Genomic DNA, 15,866 nt, shown 5'->3' with positions numbered 1-15,866 from the left:
GGATCCATAAATAAGTAATGAAAAATTATAACCTATATCTTGTGTTTCCAAAATTTCAACAGAAATTGTATGTTTCACAAGGGGACTCTGAAGGGTAAAATGCCAATTTACTTTGCTTTTAATTGAAATTTTTACCATTTTGAGAGGTGTGACTCGTCATTAACTCTAATGAATTGTTTTATATGCGTCTGAGGAATTAAAAAGAGAAAAAAATGTATATTAATACATTTAGGTAAATATACGTAAGTTATATATTTTGGCAGGCAAAATATTATGAATAATGGGGTAGAGTATTAATGGAAAAATCTGGGACGCTTTGAAACACCCTTAGGTACTTTAAAAATGATTCGAGTTGAAAACATAGACGTATTGGGCTGGCCAAAAAGTTCGTTCAGTTTTAAGTAAAAATAAAAGACACATTTTTCATTTTCACTAGGAACTTTATTGAACAACATATTAACCGAGCGACCTTTTTGGCCAACCCAATACATATAACTTCAAATTATTCACAAAATTTTTTAATACTCAACTCTTTGATATTACATATGCTATTAAAGTATAATGTCATATGACATAAGTTTAATGCAAGGGTTAAGTTTTTTTTAAAACACCTGGTGACTTTGATTATACAGAAGAGCCATTCCTTTTGGAAAAGTTGATAAATGGACTGAACTGTTAATAGACTGAATATTTTCAAATGGTAACTTGATTTTGTGAATATTTGTTTCAAAAACATCAGTAGAATGAAAAGTAATGGGAAGATACAGATGTATTAATCTAAGATGTAGTGTGCATTACTTACTTTATTTAGTAACTGCTACTCATTGTTCAGAATCCTGGGCAATCATCACCCCCTGAAGGATGTTCCTGACACTTTCCTCCCACTTCAGGCTCGTGCTCTGATCCCATATAGCACAGTGTATTCAGCCCTACGCGTCCCTCACACTGTATTCTACCCACAAAATCTCTTCTCTGTTCCCTCTCTAGATGACAAGGTCCTACAAGACTGGGCCTTTGTATTGTTTAACTTTGAACTCTCAGCATCCTGCTGAGAGCACAGATTCAGAGATAGTTCTCAATACATGGCAATAAGTAACTTGAGTATGTCTAACAAAAGTTGGAAGCATGATTTCTGTTATAGAACAAATTCATAATTATAAAACATAACCTGGAGTAAGGACTATTTTGCTTATTTAAATATTCTCAATAATGTAACATTACCATGTTTTGAAGAACTCAAATGTAATAAAATAAATTTAGCCCAAATTGAACTCTATTAATCTAATACATTTATCTCAATATTCTACTAATTAATCATACACTGATAATTTGGAAGAGACTTCTTAGCATCTTATAGTCATAATTTCAAGTATATTTTATTATTTTGTGATAGAGGTATATAAGTGCAAGCCCCACTACTTTTCATTTTTTAATGAATATAAGTTTAGATAAATCTTTTCTTTAATTTTGATATCATCTGAACCAACCAGCAGGAATATCATTTACCTCTGGATATTTTTCTTCAAAATGGAAGAGTTTCTTAAACAAATATGGCAATGAATGTTACAATCTATATCATAATTTGTGCCTAAGATATATTCTGATTTCAAAGAGTAAAAAAAAAACTTTAACAGGTTTAAGTAAAAGAATTTAAATGTATAAAAAGAGAGGAAATTTTCATCTAAACTTTTTTTCTTTCTCTCCCCGAACTCTGTTTGTATATAGAATTAACACAATAATATGTCTTGGAGGCATATCATAAGTTTATTTTTTTCCTTTTTTTAAAATATAAGAGGTTTTATACCATAAGGAAAACAATTGTATTCTACCCTCTGTTTTCACAAATTGTTCAGTTGATTGAATATATGAAGAATTAACTAGTTGAAAATCATTTTTCTATGTATATATCCTAAAAATGTCCAATGTAAATATTATTATCTTGAAACACTGCTTCTCATCCCCTTCAGCTTTTATAGGAACTCCACGTTTTAAACAAAGGCATTTTGCAACATGCTAAACCACATAAGAAATTATTCATATTGAATTCATTTTTGTAAAACTGATGAATCTAATCTTACTCAACAATCATGCTGTTTGCCTGTGAATGTTGCTGTGCTTTAAGGACACACACTTCTCCTAAGGACATATAATTTTTGTGAATTCCAAAGCAACTTTGAAAATTAAGTAGTCAGTGCTTAGTTTCTGTGATTTTAAAGTAAATGTATGATTAGGTAAGAAAAGTTAAGATGTCCTTGGAATTAGATACTACATTTTTTATGTGAGTCTAATTTCAGTGGTGTAGCGAAGTTCTGTGATACACACTCATACATGTGTATGTACTTACATACATAGATATATGCACACATATTTATATCTGTTTTAAATGGACATTCCTTCTGTCCATCGTATCTCCAGGAACAAGGGACCATGTGTGTAACTTTGGCTTAGCTCTCTTATATAAAGTTCAATGAGTAAATTCCGACAGGTAGTTGAGAAGTGCTTAAGGCATGAGGAAGTAGAAATCTGAACATAAACTAATTTTTCTAAAATCTTCGCAAATTTGCTAAGAAATACTAGGAAAAAAATAAGACAGTCAGTTCTGGGTGAAGCTGTGCACACACACATATGTGCATGCATACATTTTGTTTTTTTAAAGTTGGAAGAGCCAAGTCATTATTATATGTTAAGGTTAGTAAAGGGATACCCAGACAAGAAATCTTATAGTTACAAAACAGAGAAAGGATAATTGATGGAGACCCCTGAAAGAGGAGGGATTGAGAGAGATACAGAGCACAGATACCTGAATTGGACAAGTAGGAATTATATTTCTGGAAACATTGTTGTACCACATTTCATATGCACTTTACTTCAAGTTCAATGGCTTTTCGAATTTCCTAATGTGGGAAAACCACATTAAACACAAAATTTGTCTCTTGGTATTTGTATGTTCTGTGTCCACTAACAGTGAAAATAGATGATGGCAGACAACCACTTTTAATTCACTTATATTTTTGAGTGTATTTGTACTTTGTCAAGACAACATTTACATAGTTAATTGTTTATGCCAAGGGTGTATGTGTGCAAATAGTGTGTAAATGTACCTACTAAAAACAGTGTGTATATGTATAAGAGAGGTTTTTTCCACCATCTTCAAACATGGCTTCAAAGGGTTTTGGGTGAATTGTCAAACCCTTTCTAACTTTCCCTCCTTATTCAGACTTCTCTATACCTTCCATTCATCCACCCAGTCTGAGAGATTTGCTGCCACAGACACTGATATGGAAGATCATTGTCTATCTTTGTCATCTAAGGATGGGTATGGGTATGACAGACCAATTCTTTACCTGCAAAATTCATATATTACATAATAAGTTTATCAACTCAGAACTTCACTAGACACATTATCTTTCAAATGGCTGATGTATAAAACTGAATTTGCTAGAGTTAGTAAAATAAAAACTTTCAATACTTTTAAAAATTCTATATTCGATTATAACTTTATTTTAAAGCATGCTCTTCAAGACAGAAGTTCACTTGTAACTTAACAATATCAAAATTACAAAGTCACAAAGTTTGGAGAGCTTTTAAAGAAAAAAAATCTGAAAACTACTCTTTGAATCCTACTTTCTCCCCAAGCCTCTTGCTTGACATTAATGTGGCTGCTGAATGATTCATTTAAAGCCATTTTTCATCCAGATGACATTAGAAATCATTCAGAGCAACCCAGGTAGGTGTGATGAGATACATCAGAGAGCTGATGAATGAGGCTGCAGATATACAGCACAATTTAATGAGGCCAAAAGGTTTAAGAATTAGAACAAAATGTTTGGGTTCTTTTGAAATGTATTACTCTTGGGAATTAATCTACCTGATTATAGATAGGTACAGTTTAAAACTGAGTGCATGGTAATCTCCTCACACAGCTGTTCCACATTAAAATGCATTCACTTTCTAATCTTTACCTGTAACTATGCCATTCCTTAGGGCTCACCCATGTGTGCGAGACTTCCTTAAAAATGGTGCCAAAACCAAAATGAACTCTATCATAGAGTGCACACAAATGAATAAAGGAAAGTAAAACCAGACACAGAGTTGAAGGATAATTCCCAGACCTAGGAAAATTAAAGATATTTGATTTTCTGTATAATAGCAAAGGGATTTTGGTTAGCAGTACACACTTAAGATTGTCTAGCCAGCTAGAAAATAGTTCTCGGACTCTTAGGTTAATTCTCAGAATTAATCAAAAATAAAAAGGCATTCAAAATCTATAAAATGAAAATTTCAAAATAACTAGTCAATCGAAAGAGAAGAACAAATGGGAAAAAAGCATATGATAGATGTGGAATAATTTTTAAAATAAAGAATACATAGCTAAAGTTATAATTGCCTGACAATAGATGCATTATTTTTTTTAATTCTTTAAAAAATGATTGGCAGTCTTTTCTATTTTTTTGTCAGATCCAAAATAGAGAGAAATAATTTATAGGCTACAAAAATCTAAATCAAATCACAAATGGCTGAATCTGCACATGTGTTTTATACGATAAGAGTGAAAACTGTCAATTACTTTTTCAACAGATGGTAAGGAAAATAATTCATGGCAAATAATTCATTGCCTTCTCAATTGTCTCTGCCTGGCTTCTCCATCAGGAAAGAATGAAGCCTTTGGAAGGAATGTTCAAACATGTGATAATGAAGGGCATTCAGACTTGTAGAATGTTTAATACTGTTTAACAAATACACTGCTTCTAAAAAGTTTCATTTCGTGTATTTTGGCACTTTCAACAGTTTCCAAAAGATTTTTCAGCTTTAGATTAGGAACTGTACCTGTGTTCTAAAAACCAAATATATTATTTATGCTGGACTTATGGTATGGCTGAAAACAATAATTACAAGTAACACTGGCCCAGTAGAGAGATGATCAATTTAAAAGGCATGTGTGTGCGTGCGTGTACATGTGTGTATGTGTCCTTCTCTCTGACAGATTTATTTACATTTGCTTTCTTAGAATAAAATTAATGTTGATAATTCATTGCCTAAACTAAGGAAAATATTATCAGGTACATTCTCTTCAGGTCTGAGTAATATTACTTCCATACATTTTACAGAGTCCTTAATTTAGTAGCTAAAACAAATCCAATGAAGAATGAGAATAAGTATTACATTAAGCACAAAATATATTGCAAGACTTAAGCCATAGAGTGCAAAAAATGCACTCGAAATAATTTCTAGGTAGAATTGTGCCACCTCAAATTGGGATTGCCTTTTGTTTGTGTGCAATCGTTCTACCAGGAGAGGCACTCTGTTCTGCTTTTTCTGTGGCTGCCTTCTTCTCAGATGAGAACTCTGCTTGCCGTGTATCTCTGCGCAGAGGTCTTCCCCGCTCAGTCTTTCTAGTGTGGTCTCCTTTCCGCACACACCTTCTTTATCATTCTCTATTTCAGCACCATCTTTCCTCTTTGTTTTCATTCTCCCAGATTACCATTTTTTATTGTTTTAATTATGTATTTATTCACCTGTTGTCTTGAACTCTCCTCTCTTAAAAGCTCCATGAACTAGGGGTTGTGTTAGTTTGTAAACCTACCATTGACTCCTTAGAGGCTAGCAAGGGCTTGACGCACAGCAGTTGCTAAGTATATTTACTGAGGATGCCCAACATAAATAAATATAAATATGCAATGAATAAGCTCGAAGGTAAACTATAAAACATTCATAAATGTTAAAAAAACTCAATAGCTTTGCTCTTTTAAAAGCAAATAATTTAAAACAATTTTTTCCTTATAAGTGGAATGTAGAGTAAAATTTATGTTCCACTCTTGGATATGTCATCTTATAAGTAAATAGGGAGGGCTTAAGTTTATATTAAAAAACTATTGTATTGATGGCACCTCTCCATTCACCCTCACCAGTCCAACACATAGTTTTTCATGAGTATTCTCATAATTAGTGTCAGTGAAGTATTTAGCATTACCCAAGAAGAACACCTGAAATAAATCAGTATATTGCTTATTTCTTGGCCTCTGCTGACAATAGTCTTTGCAGAGCTATAACTGCTTGGAAATGAAATGCGTCCATAGCTTATTCCTCCTGTGTCAAGTACTATAAATGTATGCAGGGAAACCCAAAATTACTTCCTTATAATCTGATAATGCAAGGGTGATTCATTATAATTGTTAAAAATTTTAAACACTGATATAATCCTGAGGCATGTATCTATGTTACGTACGCACATGCAAGAGATGTGAGAGAAATATCTGCTTGGTGCTTTAAGATCATGTAGGCAAAACCTACGGCATTTTGTTTTCCTTTTTTAAAGTTGCTTTGTGTGATTTACTCAGACTAATTCAAAGGTCACTTATGAAATTCTTGCCTTCGTCAGACCCTGGGCAATTCCATGCAGATATATCTTATATGGACACAATGGCATTTAGACAATATTGCCTCCTTTTCTTTGGAGTTTACTGCTAAATGTAATAAAGCAAGCCAAATTTGTTCCTTTGGGAAGGTGTTACTTCAAGTTATTTTAAGTTCTTTTTAAGGCACGAAAGGCTAGTATCCCACTAATGGAAAATGTTACCTCATTGAATTCTGATAGCTTGACTGTAGGAGACATTGTAGTCACCATCATCATGATGGTCATCTTTATTACCATAGATAATATTTATTGTGCTTATTATTTTCCATATAATACAAAAGATTTACATGTATTACTTCATTCACAATTGTAATAACCATATGACAAAAGATGTTTATTACCATCAACATCATCCCCATTTTGGAAATAAAACCAAAATTTGAGACGTTAAGGAACTTGTTGAAAGTTAAACAGCTACTAAGTGGCAAAGTCAGTCATTTAAATGATCTACAGTCCAAATTTCATAACCTCATGTGGAATACGCTGTCTGGTTGTGTGTGTCTCTCTCTCCAGGGCAGCCTTGTGGCCATGCCAATCATCATTTGCCCACCCAGGATCTTTCCTTCTGGTCGGATAGCAAAGCTTTACTGCTAAGGGACATATTTCTCACAGCCTTAAGAGGCTAAGATGGATTAAACTAAGCCATCAGATCTTTGCAGGCTTGTAAGAACCTTTCAGATCACTGGGCTTTATAAAATAAATTAAGTGTGAAAGGTGTATTTAGACGCTTTTATTTATTTCATAATGCTATAAAACTAGAGATGTAGGTTATTTTAAACGCTCTGGATTCTGGTACACTTGTGAATTATGGAAACCGCTGTAGAATTTTCTCCTGAAATATTCAGTCCAATCTAGTATTTTTATAGGCTTCATGCCAAAAATTTTAGTACGCACAGTAAATTAATAAAACCCATTTCTGACATCATTTTTCTAACATGAGTCGATAGCTGAAGTTTTTATTTTAGTTTTATTGGCTTTCTTTCTTCATAGTCTCATTTCCATTATTCCTTGGAGATTTGCCTATTGTAAATTAAACTTGAACTCTGGGTAACTGATAATTGTTGAGGTGACAGTTTCCAGTAACTGGGTTCTGCTGGGAAACAAGAAATTCCTATGGCTTTTAAAAATAGGTTGACCCTGTGGTTTTGGAAAAATCTTAATTGAAGACAAGTATTTTAGTCTTCAACAAACAAGACAAAATAAAAACCAGAGTAACGGAAGTCTAGAACTGAAGGATAAATCAGTGGTGTATTGTAAGAAACCAATCAATAACCCAATTTGCTGTTAATTAAAAGTTTTCTCTGATCAAGTAGGTCAGGCTTGACATGTCAAATTTGCATCTTGGAATTATAATGTTCTGTTCAGAGAAAAAATGATTTTTGAACCAACTGAAGGCCGAATTATATAAATTTGCAACTAATAATAGAGATTTTTAATTGTTTTAAGTTTAATTTTATTAAATACGCTCTCAAATTACAATTTATTTTGTGACTATTCTTATATAACTAAGCACGAGTCAATAATTATGAGTTATTTTCATTCTCTAGGAATAATACAGCACATAAAGGGTTTAAGTGTATTATACATACTTTAATTTGCCTGAAAAAGTTTGCTCATCTCCATTGAGCAAGACAGCATAACATAAAAAAAAAAGATTATGAATTTACCATGATATAAGTATATGAAACAACCCAGAGTATAAAATGCAAGACGTCTATCAGTCCGGTTTTGGCTCTACTCTATTATAATAATGAACTGATTTATATGTCAGATGATATCAAAGTTTGTCTTATGTCCCTCTGGGAAAACGTTAAGACCACTCATTTAGCTATTCAATTTTTTTTCATTTAATATTTATTTCTATTTCTGTATAAGGCACTATAATAGATACAGTAGTGCAATTTTGGAACTGTTTTAACCCTAGCCAGAGTTTATTCAATACTACCTTCGCACATTATTTCTGTTAGAGACCTAGACTCCAGCATTATGAAGAATATTTTTCAAAGCCATCTATAACTGTGTATATTTCATATATGACCCTCACAGAGCTGAACATTCTGAAACATGGCCTAAAATCAACCAGTTCAGGATCATTTAGCAAATTTTCTAGGAACATTTCACTTAGAACAGAAGTCTCCAGTATGTATTTGTTACATGCATCTCGTGTTGTAATTATCAATGTAAAGTTAACTTTGCTTTAATGGAGGCCTGATTTAAAGTAATAATTTGCTTAATGGAAACTTCAGATGGAATATTTCGCTTGTATGACTGCACATTGTGTTTCAAGTTATTTTATATGTCATTTTATTTGTTTTTATGTAAGACCATGTAAATACATTAATAAGAAAAGAACTCTAAAAATACACATCTTTGAGAATGTAATTTACCTTAATTTCTAAATCGTGCCTATTTCAAGGAATCACTTTATTTTTTCCTTTCCCCAGAATTATAGCTAAGGAAGAATGGTACACTTAAAGAAGTGAAAAACACCAGAAGAATGAGGGGATAGCAATCATCTCTGTGGATTTGGCATCTGGAATTTTAGTTAGTTCATTAACTCTTCCACGGGGTGGCAGTAATATAGTGTGGAAAAGGAGGAATGAAACTATCTAAAACTCCAAGTAGAAAGTTAGGATACAAAAATAATCAAATTTCACCAATTCATTGTGTACATGCACTATGAAATGTTGAATATCATACCTCCTTATGAAATCAATGAAGTTAAAATCCATATTACATAATTAGCTAAAATGTGTAAAGCAAAGCCAAATTCAGCATGGGTACAGCACCTGGGATTGAAGTAATGTTTATGTTGATTTTTTTCACTGTCATATAAAGAATTAAAAAGTGTGAGTGGTTTATATTAAAATTTTCTCAACAAAATATATATTTATAAAATCATTTTAGAAAATTCTAAGATAATCTATAAAATCATTAAATTTTTACATGCATATGTTTTGTGTGCATGTGTGTATCCCCCAAGAGAAAAATAAGCATTTTAGATATATTAGAAAGATTTTGTAAATATTGTAATGGTAAGGCAGTTGCTGAAACTATAGAAAGGTTGAATTTGTAATTTTTAAGATTTTAGTAACCGTTGGTAGGAAAATTTCAGAAAAATAATGTCTTTAAAAATGTCTAGGGGGCTTCCCTGGTGGCGCAGTGGTTGAGAATCTGCCTGCTAATGCAGGGGACACGGGTTCGAGCCCTGGTCTGGGAAGATCCCACATGCCGTGGAGCAACTGGGCCCGTGAGCCACAACTACTGAGCCTGCGCGTCTGGAGCCTGTGCTCCGCAACAAGAGAGGCCGCGATAGTGAGAGGCCCGCGCACCGCGATGAAGAGTGGCCCCCGCTTGCCGCAACTAGAGAAAGCCCCTAGCACAGAAACGACGACCCAACATAGCAATCAATCAAACAATCAATCAATCAATCAATCTTTTTAAAAAAAAAGAAAAAAAAATGTCTAGGGACTTCCCAGGTGGTCCAGTGGGTAAGACTCCATGCTGTCAATGCAGGGGGCCTGGGTTCCCGATCCCTGGTCGGGGAACTAGATCCCGCGTGCCTGCCGCAGCTGAGCGTCCACGTGCCACAACTCTTCATTGTGGCACAACTGAGAAAGGGGTAAAAATTATATATTTGTAATATGGGAATGAGTCAGTCAGTTAATGCAGCCTATATTCAAATAGCCAGGGAAGGACCTATGTGATAAATGAATAAAGAGAGAGAAAAAAAAAGCCTAGTGTGCAGTAAAATTTTATTAAATTATAATTAATTATGACAATGTACACTTCGACACCCAGCTCTGATGCGGAATTCCTTAATTTGAACAACCTCTGAGGTCTCCATGGAGGCCAACGATGGGGGTCAGGCAAAACTTTTGTAGCAAAACAAATAAAACAACAAGTTTTGTTGTTGGTGGTTGTGTTTTACTAGTATGTTTTTTGGCTGAGTTGTGTTTATTTGGACTATTTAATGAATAACATCAGTCAAAAATAATCACATGGTGTGTGTCTAAGTGTAGCCTCTTTGTTATTAGAAATGCTTGATTTCTAGGGATGTAGATATAATAATTCATTTAGTCTTATTATTTATTTCTTTGTACCGAAAAGTATTCTATGGAAAACATTTTACTGGAGCGCTGTCGTGGTAAGAGGAGCGACCAGATAAAGCAGTGCTTTAAACTGAAAGTGTGAGACATGCTTTCAAATGTTAATTATGAAAGCCATCCCCAAGTGCTTTCTGGAGCATCTTGATTGTTTCCCTGCCCTGAATTCACGTGACAGTTTTTTAAGGTATGGCAGTTAAATTGAACTGTTAGTAGGGTTGCCAACCTGTTTATAAAAATATTTCCATTTAGGAGTAAGTTTTACGATGTAAGTAGTGACGCTACATTGAAATACATAGCCCCCAAAATGACCCAATTGAAGATTTTAAGGAAATGAGACTGCATTTTGCATTTTGAGGGATTGAGAGAGAGAGGTGGGTGTGACCAACTTCTGTTAAACTAGAACCAGTCATTTGTCCTTACAATTTGAGATGATTAAAACTCTGACGTATGGCTTCCTACATAACTAGCCGAGGCAAACCCAGACGACCTAAGGGTGGCTCACGTAAAACTTTACAAGTGAAACAACATCCCTGATGTACATTTTAGGGCAAGGATTGTCATGATGTGACCTCAGTGCAGTCAAGACCAGCAAAAGAACAGAGAACAGATGTGAAATCTCTTTTGAGATTTGTGCTCTGCAGTTGTGCAAAAGATGAAACAGATGAAACGGTTAGAAAATGTCAATTCAAACAATCGACATGAATTAGGGAAAAGCTCTTAACATAGTTCAAACCAGACCATAAATTCATGGAAAAGTGATTTTCTGCATGTTTATCTTTAGAAAAAGCTAAAATGATGAACTTAGAGTACCTGTTTACTTAGATTACTAAATTGGTAAAAATCGATATAAGTCAAATAGCCATTTTATTAAATACTTATTGACATCATTGAATTTATCTTCTATGCTTTTATACTATTTAAATTCAGTGGCTTCCAATGAATATATAAATTACTATAATTAAACACTATCTCAATTAAATTTTTAAACATTTGCATATTATATATTAGAAACAGTCAATATTTTGATTCTTTTTAAAAATGCTAGGAGCTTAAAATATTTATCATATATGCCCGTCATCTTTTATAGAAAGTAAGTAATATGACTAACATCATAATCATACATGTACATCCTAAATATTTCTATGATGTGAAAGTAGTGAAACCATCATTAAGTATAATGCCCTAAGCAACTAAAAGTATAATGACCACCTTTCTATATACATTTTTATAATCTCATACCTATGAAATAGGACTTTTTTTTTTTTCTTTGCAGTGACTAAATATATGAATAATATGTCTTAACCAAGTGAGACAGGTGAAGTTGGGTTGAACCTGAAAGATGCCATTTCTACTAATGAAACCTTAGTCATGATCCTGCCACAGGATTGACATATGGTGCAGGGCACCCAAGTACTAACTTAAATTCAGTAACTGAAGTCTGTATTTACAGTAGATTATGTGGTTTCTCTCTGGTGCCTTCCTGAGTGATTTAGTGGCCTCAATTCTCCTTGTCACGTTAATTAACTGAAAACCATGCTTTTACATGTTTTTTATTTTAGTTCTTTTGTTTTGCCTTTCAATTAAATTTTATGCAGCCTAACAGATACCCATTTTTCAATTCACCAGGTACGTGTATTCACATTTTCAGTTGGTCAACATAATTATGACAGAGGACCTATTCAGTGGATGGCCTGTGAAAATAAAGGTAACAAGTCTGTTTACTTGACCACATTTTATAAGAAGAAGAATTTGGTAGTTGTTAGTTCTACATATTATCATTTAAAATACTCTAAAGTTATAGCTAATTTTTTATAGGAATCAAGGCAAGAATAAGATGCTGAAGATGTTTTCTATTAAAAAAACACACACTTAAGAAACTTTGATATTAGTGTTACATTACATTAAAATGCAGACATCTGATCATATTGTACATTTATAAAGGAGTATATTTTATTGCATGATACTAATGATGCTTATCAAATATAACTTGACATGAAGAATTAAGAATGAAACAATATCTGAATTATGTAAAACTTAGGTATCAGGAAGTGTGACACAATATGCACATTTTTTTCTCTGAGTGGTTAAATTATTGTTTCTTTAAATGTCTTCTTATACATTCCTAGGTAATTCAGACTTTGTGTAGTGAACCTATATTACTTTTATACTCAGACAAAAAAAACATGTTATTTGAAAAATGCCACATGGCAATAAAAAGAACGTAGATTTATTCTGAAAGCTATTTTTAGGCAGGTATTTTATATGAATATAATAATTGTTAGATACCCATCATTGTGTATTTTTAATAATTTCTTCAATGAAAAAAAATTTTAATGATACCAGGTTCCCTACTGCTTTGTAGAAAAATAACATTTGTTTTATACAATCTAAGAAATGTAGTGATATTTCTCATAAAGCCTGTGTATTTGCTATGAGAATACATTCATCAAACATTTTCCAGATTTATCAGTGATGTTGATATTTTAGTGTTTGCTCAATTAGAAGTGCTCAGTGTCTCCTACAAAGCCATAAAATAATTTTGTGGTCCTTTATTTTATCATAATGTTTATATGTATAAATCTGTATATATATATATTTCAGGTTATTATTATGAAATTCCTTCCATTGGAGCAATAAGAATCAATACTCAGGTATGGTTTTTTAAAACTTGTTTAAAGTATTTTTTCAAACTAGGATATTTCTTCGCTGCTTTAAATATGCTCAATATGGAGAAAATGGGTGAAAATGAATAAATGATTCATACTATTCCATTTGTAATAAAATGATAAGTATCATGGTAATGTATTGGTTTTCATTTCATTAGGGTTCCAAGTGTTTTTAGACATCCAAAACTCAGGCAAAAATATATGAGTATTTTTTTCTTCTCAGATGTTAAAAACATAATAGAAAGTAAATAAAATCAGTTTACTAACAATCTCATCATATAATTTCAACTTGGTTCTATTGCAAATTATTTAAATGAGTTTCTCCAAGTTGTAGGTACAACATAGAAAGTTAAACAATAATTATTACAACTTACAACAAGGAGATGATTTTTCTGCAACCATTCAGTTGAAAACATGCTTGTTAAATAACCAGGGAGATTGAAGCAATTAAGTTAATTTAAATGTATATTATTTTTAAATATTCCTAAATTGCTACTTAAACTCATTAATTCTAAACATAACTGAGGGTCTACAAAATAAACTAAGTCAAAATTTAGCACAGATAACGTGGCATTTGTGGAAATGAATACTGAATACATTGAATTTTGAAATGAAACAGCAGCTGTATTTAAGCCTGGTGTCTAGATTTGGCACAGTAGTTCATGTATTTTTTGATATGTTTAAATGTAGTTTTGAATTTCAGCCAAACAATCTGTGATATGAAAACAAGTACGTGGCTGCTTTATTATTTCAAATTTGTGTAGTTCCATCCAGTAAATCACAGAGCCTTAAATAGTTTAGATTAACATAAAACAATTCACAAGGAACCTATTTCACTTATTGTTGGCTGAACCTCAGAAAGAGAATATTTTGTTACTAGAAAAAAAACTGGGGTAGATACATTGTATAAATAATATAAGTCAAATATTGTTTATTCTAAGTATGCAGACATACCATTTATGGAGTACCCAAAGCAGGAATTGAATGATTATATGCTTAACTTTCTTAATAATTTTGATTCCATCTTCATTTTTAACTCTAGATAATTTTTTCTCTGTAAAGTTTTTTTTTTTTTTTTTAGCACTGCGTTCCTAGTTTTCAACCACGTAACTCTTTTTTATGTATATGTATATATAGGAATATTTGGATGTTCTGGGAAGACCAATGGTTTTAGCAGGAGACAAAGCTAAGCAAGTCCAGTGGACAAATGTATACCTGGATGCACTGGTAAGCTAAGCTGTTCAACCAAAGACTGTTATAACAAAAGCACACAGCTGACTTCTCTTTCTTTCTAGCTTCCATTTCTCTTTTCCTGTTCATGAAACCCTTTCAAAATTCCTTCTATCACAACCTTCTTTGCTAGAATTTAGATAATTTACATAAAAATGTAGACTTATGTGTAGTGGAGAACCACAGATGTAAAGTGTTATTTTTCAGTTGCCATTGAGGTTGTAGAATTTCAAACCTCTAATCTTGAATTTAAGACCATTTTGATAACTTTTTGAATTTTTATGTAAAAAAAATACTAAAGTCACATGAATTAGTACCTATTACTGCAGATTTTGAACAGGAATTGTGACGAAGGTATTTTTAAAATAGACTTCAGCTAGCAGAAGCATGTATATCCTCCATATCTCAAACCAGACTCAACAAAACTCAGAAGTACATGCAGTTAAATAGAAAGTATCTTACCCTATCCGGGAACAATCACAAACCTAACCACCTCTTCATATATAATTTCTTGCTTTAGATTCAACCCCAAATATTTATGGAAATAGCCATTGAAGTGATCAAATCTGGTGTGAAATAACAAAAACATGTTAATCTGTCCACTACACAATAGAAATTTTAGTACAGGTACGCCATCAAATTTCAAAGCAGTGGCTCTCAACTGGTGGTAATTTTGCCCCTCAGGTCATTTGGAAATATCCATAGGTATTATTGATTGTCATGACTGAATAGGGAGGGGTTGCTACTGGCATCCAATGAATAGATGCCAGGGATGCTGTTAGACATCCCACACAATGCACAAAACAGTCACACACACCCCCAACACACACACATACACACACACAACAAAGAATTATCCAGCTCAAAATATCAATAGGGCCGAAGTTGGGAAATCATGTTTTAATGTAATTTTTACTTTCCTGGTATGAAAGTTATCAATAGTAATTATCATATTTAAGATTTACTCATACACTTAACTTAATTAGAGAAGACTTTATTAACAATTTTACTAATGTAATATATTGGAGAGACTTAAAATATTAAGCCCTGAAAAGTAAATGCTAATTCAATAACCCCTTTTCCTACTTGGAGTTCAATTATATGCTGATACTACTTTTCTGAATGCAATGATGAACCCAAAGGGCAGAATGCAATCCATTTAGAATTACTTATCATTTGGTTCTTGTAAAATAAACATACACAGGAAGTTAGAAGAAAAATAGGCACTATTAGCAGCAGCCTTGCGTGCTGAGAAAGATAAAGTGAAGCTTGCTTACCTCAAGCCCTCGCTAAAATTACTGTCCAGTGTTCCTTCTTGACATCACATATTTATTTAAGGTCACATGGTCAACTAAATCTATGGTCAAAATGTTTCACGTATCCAAATCCATCACAGGACAAAATATGATAGGAGGAGTCAATAACTATGCCCTGTTGTATTTCCTA

General features: G+C 32.8%; 1 protein-coding gene across 6 annotated transcripts in view; it reads left to right on the top strand.

Annotated features, from left to right (window-relative positions):
• The window catches only part of CACNA2D1 (calcium voltage-gated channel auxiliary subunit alpha2delta 1), a 494,545-nt gene that overhangs the window by 412,108 nt on the left and 66,571 nt on the right, over nucleotides 1–15,866 (top strand). For all 6 annotated transcript variants that reach the window (XM_061198476.1, XM_061198477.1, XM_061198475.1 and 3 more), the window contains 3 exons: nucleotides 12,151–12,229; nucleotides 13,126–13,175; nucleotides 14,328–14,417. In XM_061198476.1, the coding sequence (XP_061054459.1) occupies nucleotides 12,151–12,229; nucleotides 13,126–13,175; nucleotides 14,328–14,417 (219 nt within the window). The remainder of the gene's footprint in view (nucleotides 1–12,150; nucleotides 12,230–13,125; nucleotides 13,176–14,327; nucleotides 14,418–15,866) is intronic.

The sequence above is a fragment of the Eubalaena glacialis genome, chromosome 8 (assembly GCF_028564815.1).
Source record: "Eubalaena glacialis isolate mEubGla1 chromosome 8, mEubGla1.1.hap2.+ XY, whole genome shotgun sequence".
NCBI classification, from domain to species: Eukaryota; Metazoa; Chordata; class Mammalia; order Artiodactyla; family Balaenidae; genus Eubalaena; species Eubalaena glacialis.
The sequence above is the reverse complement of the archived record's forward strand: the minus strand, read 5'-3'. Positions and strand labels throughout refer to the sequence as shown.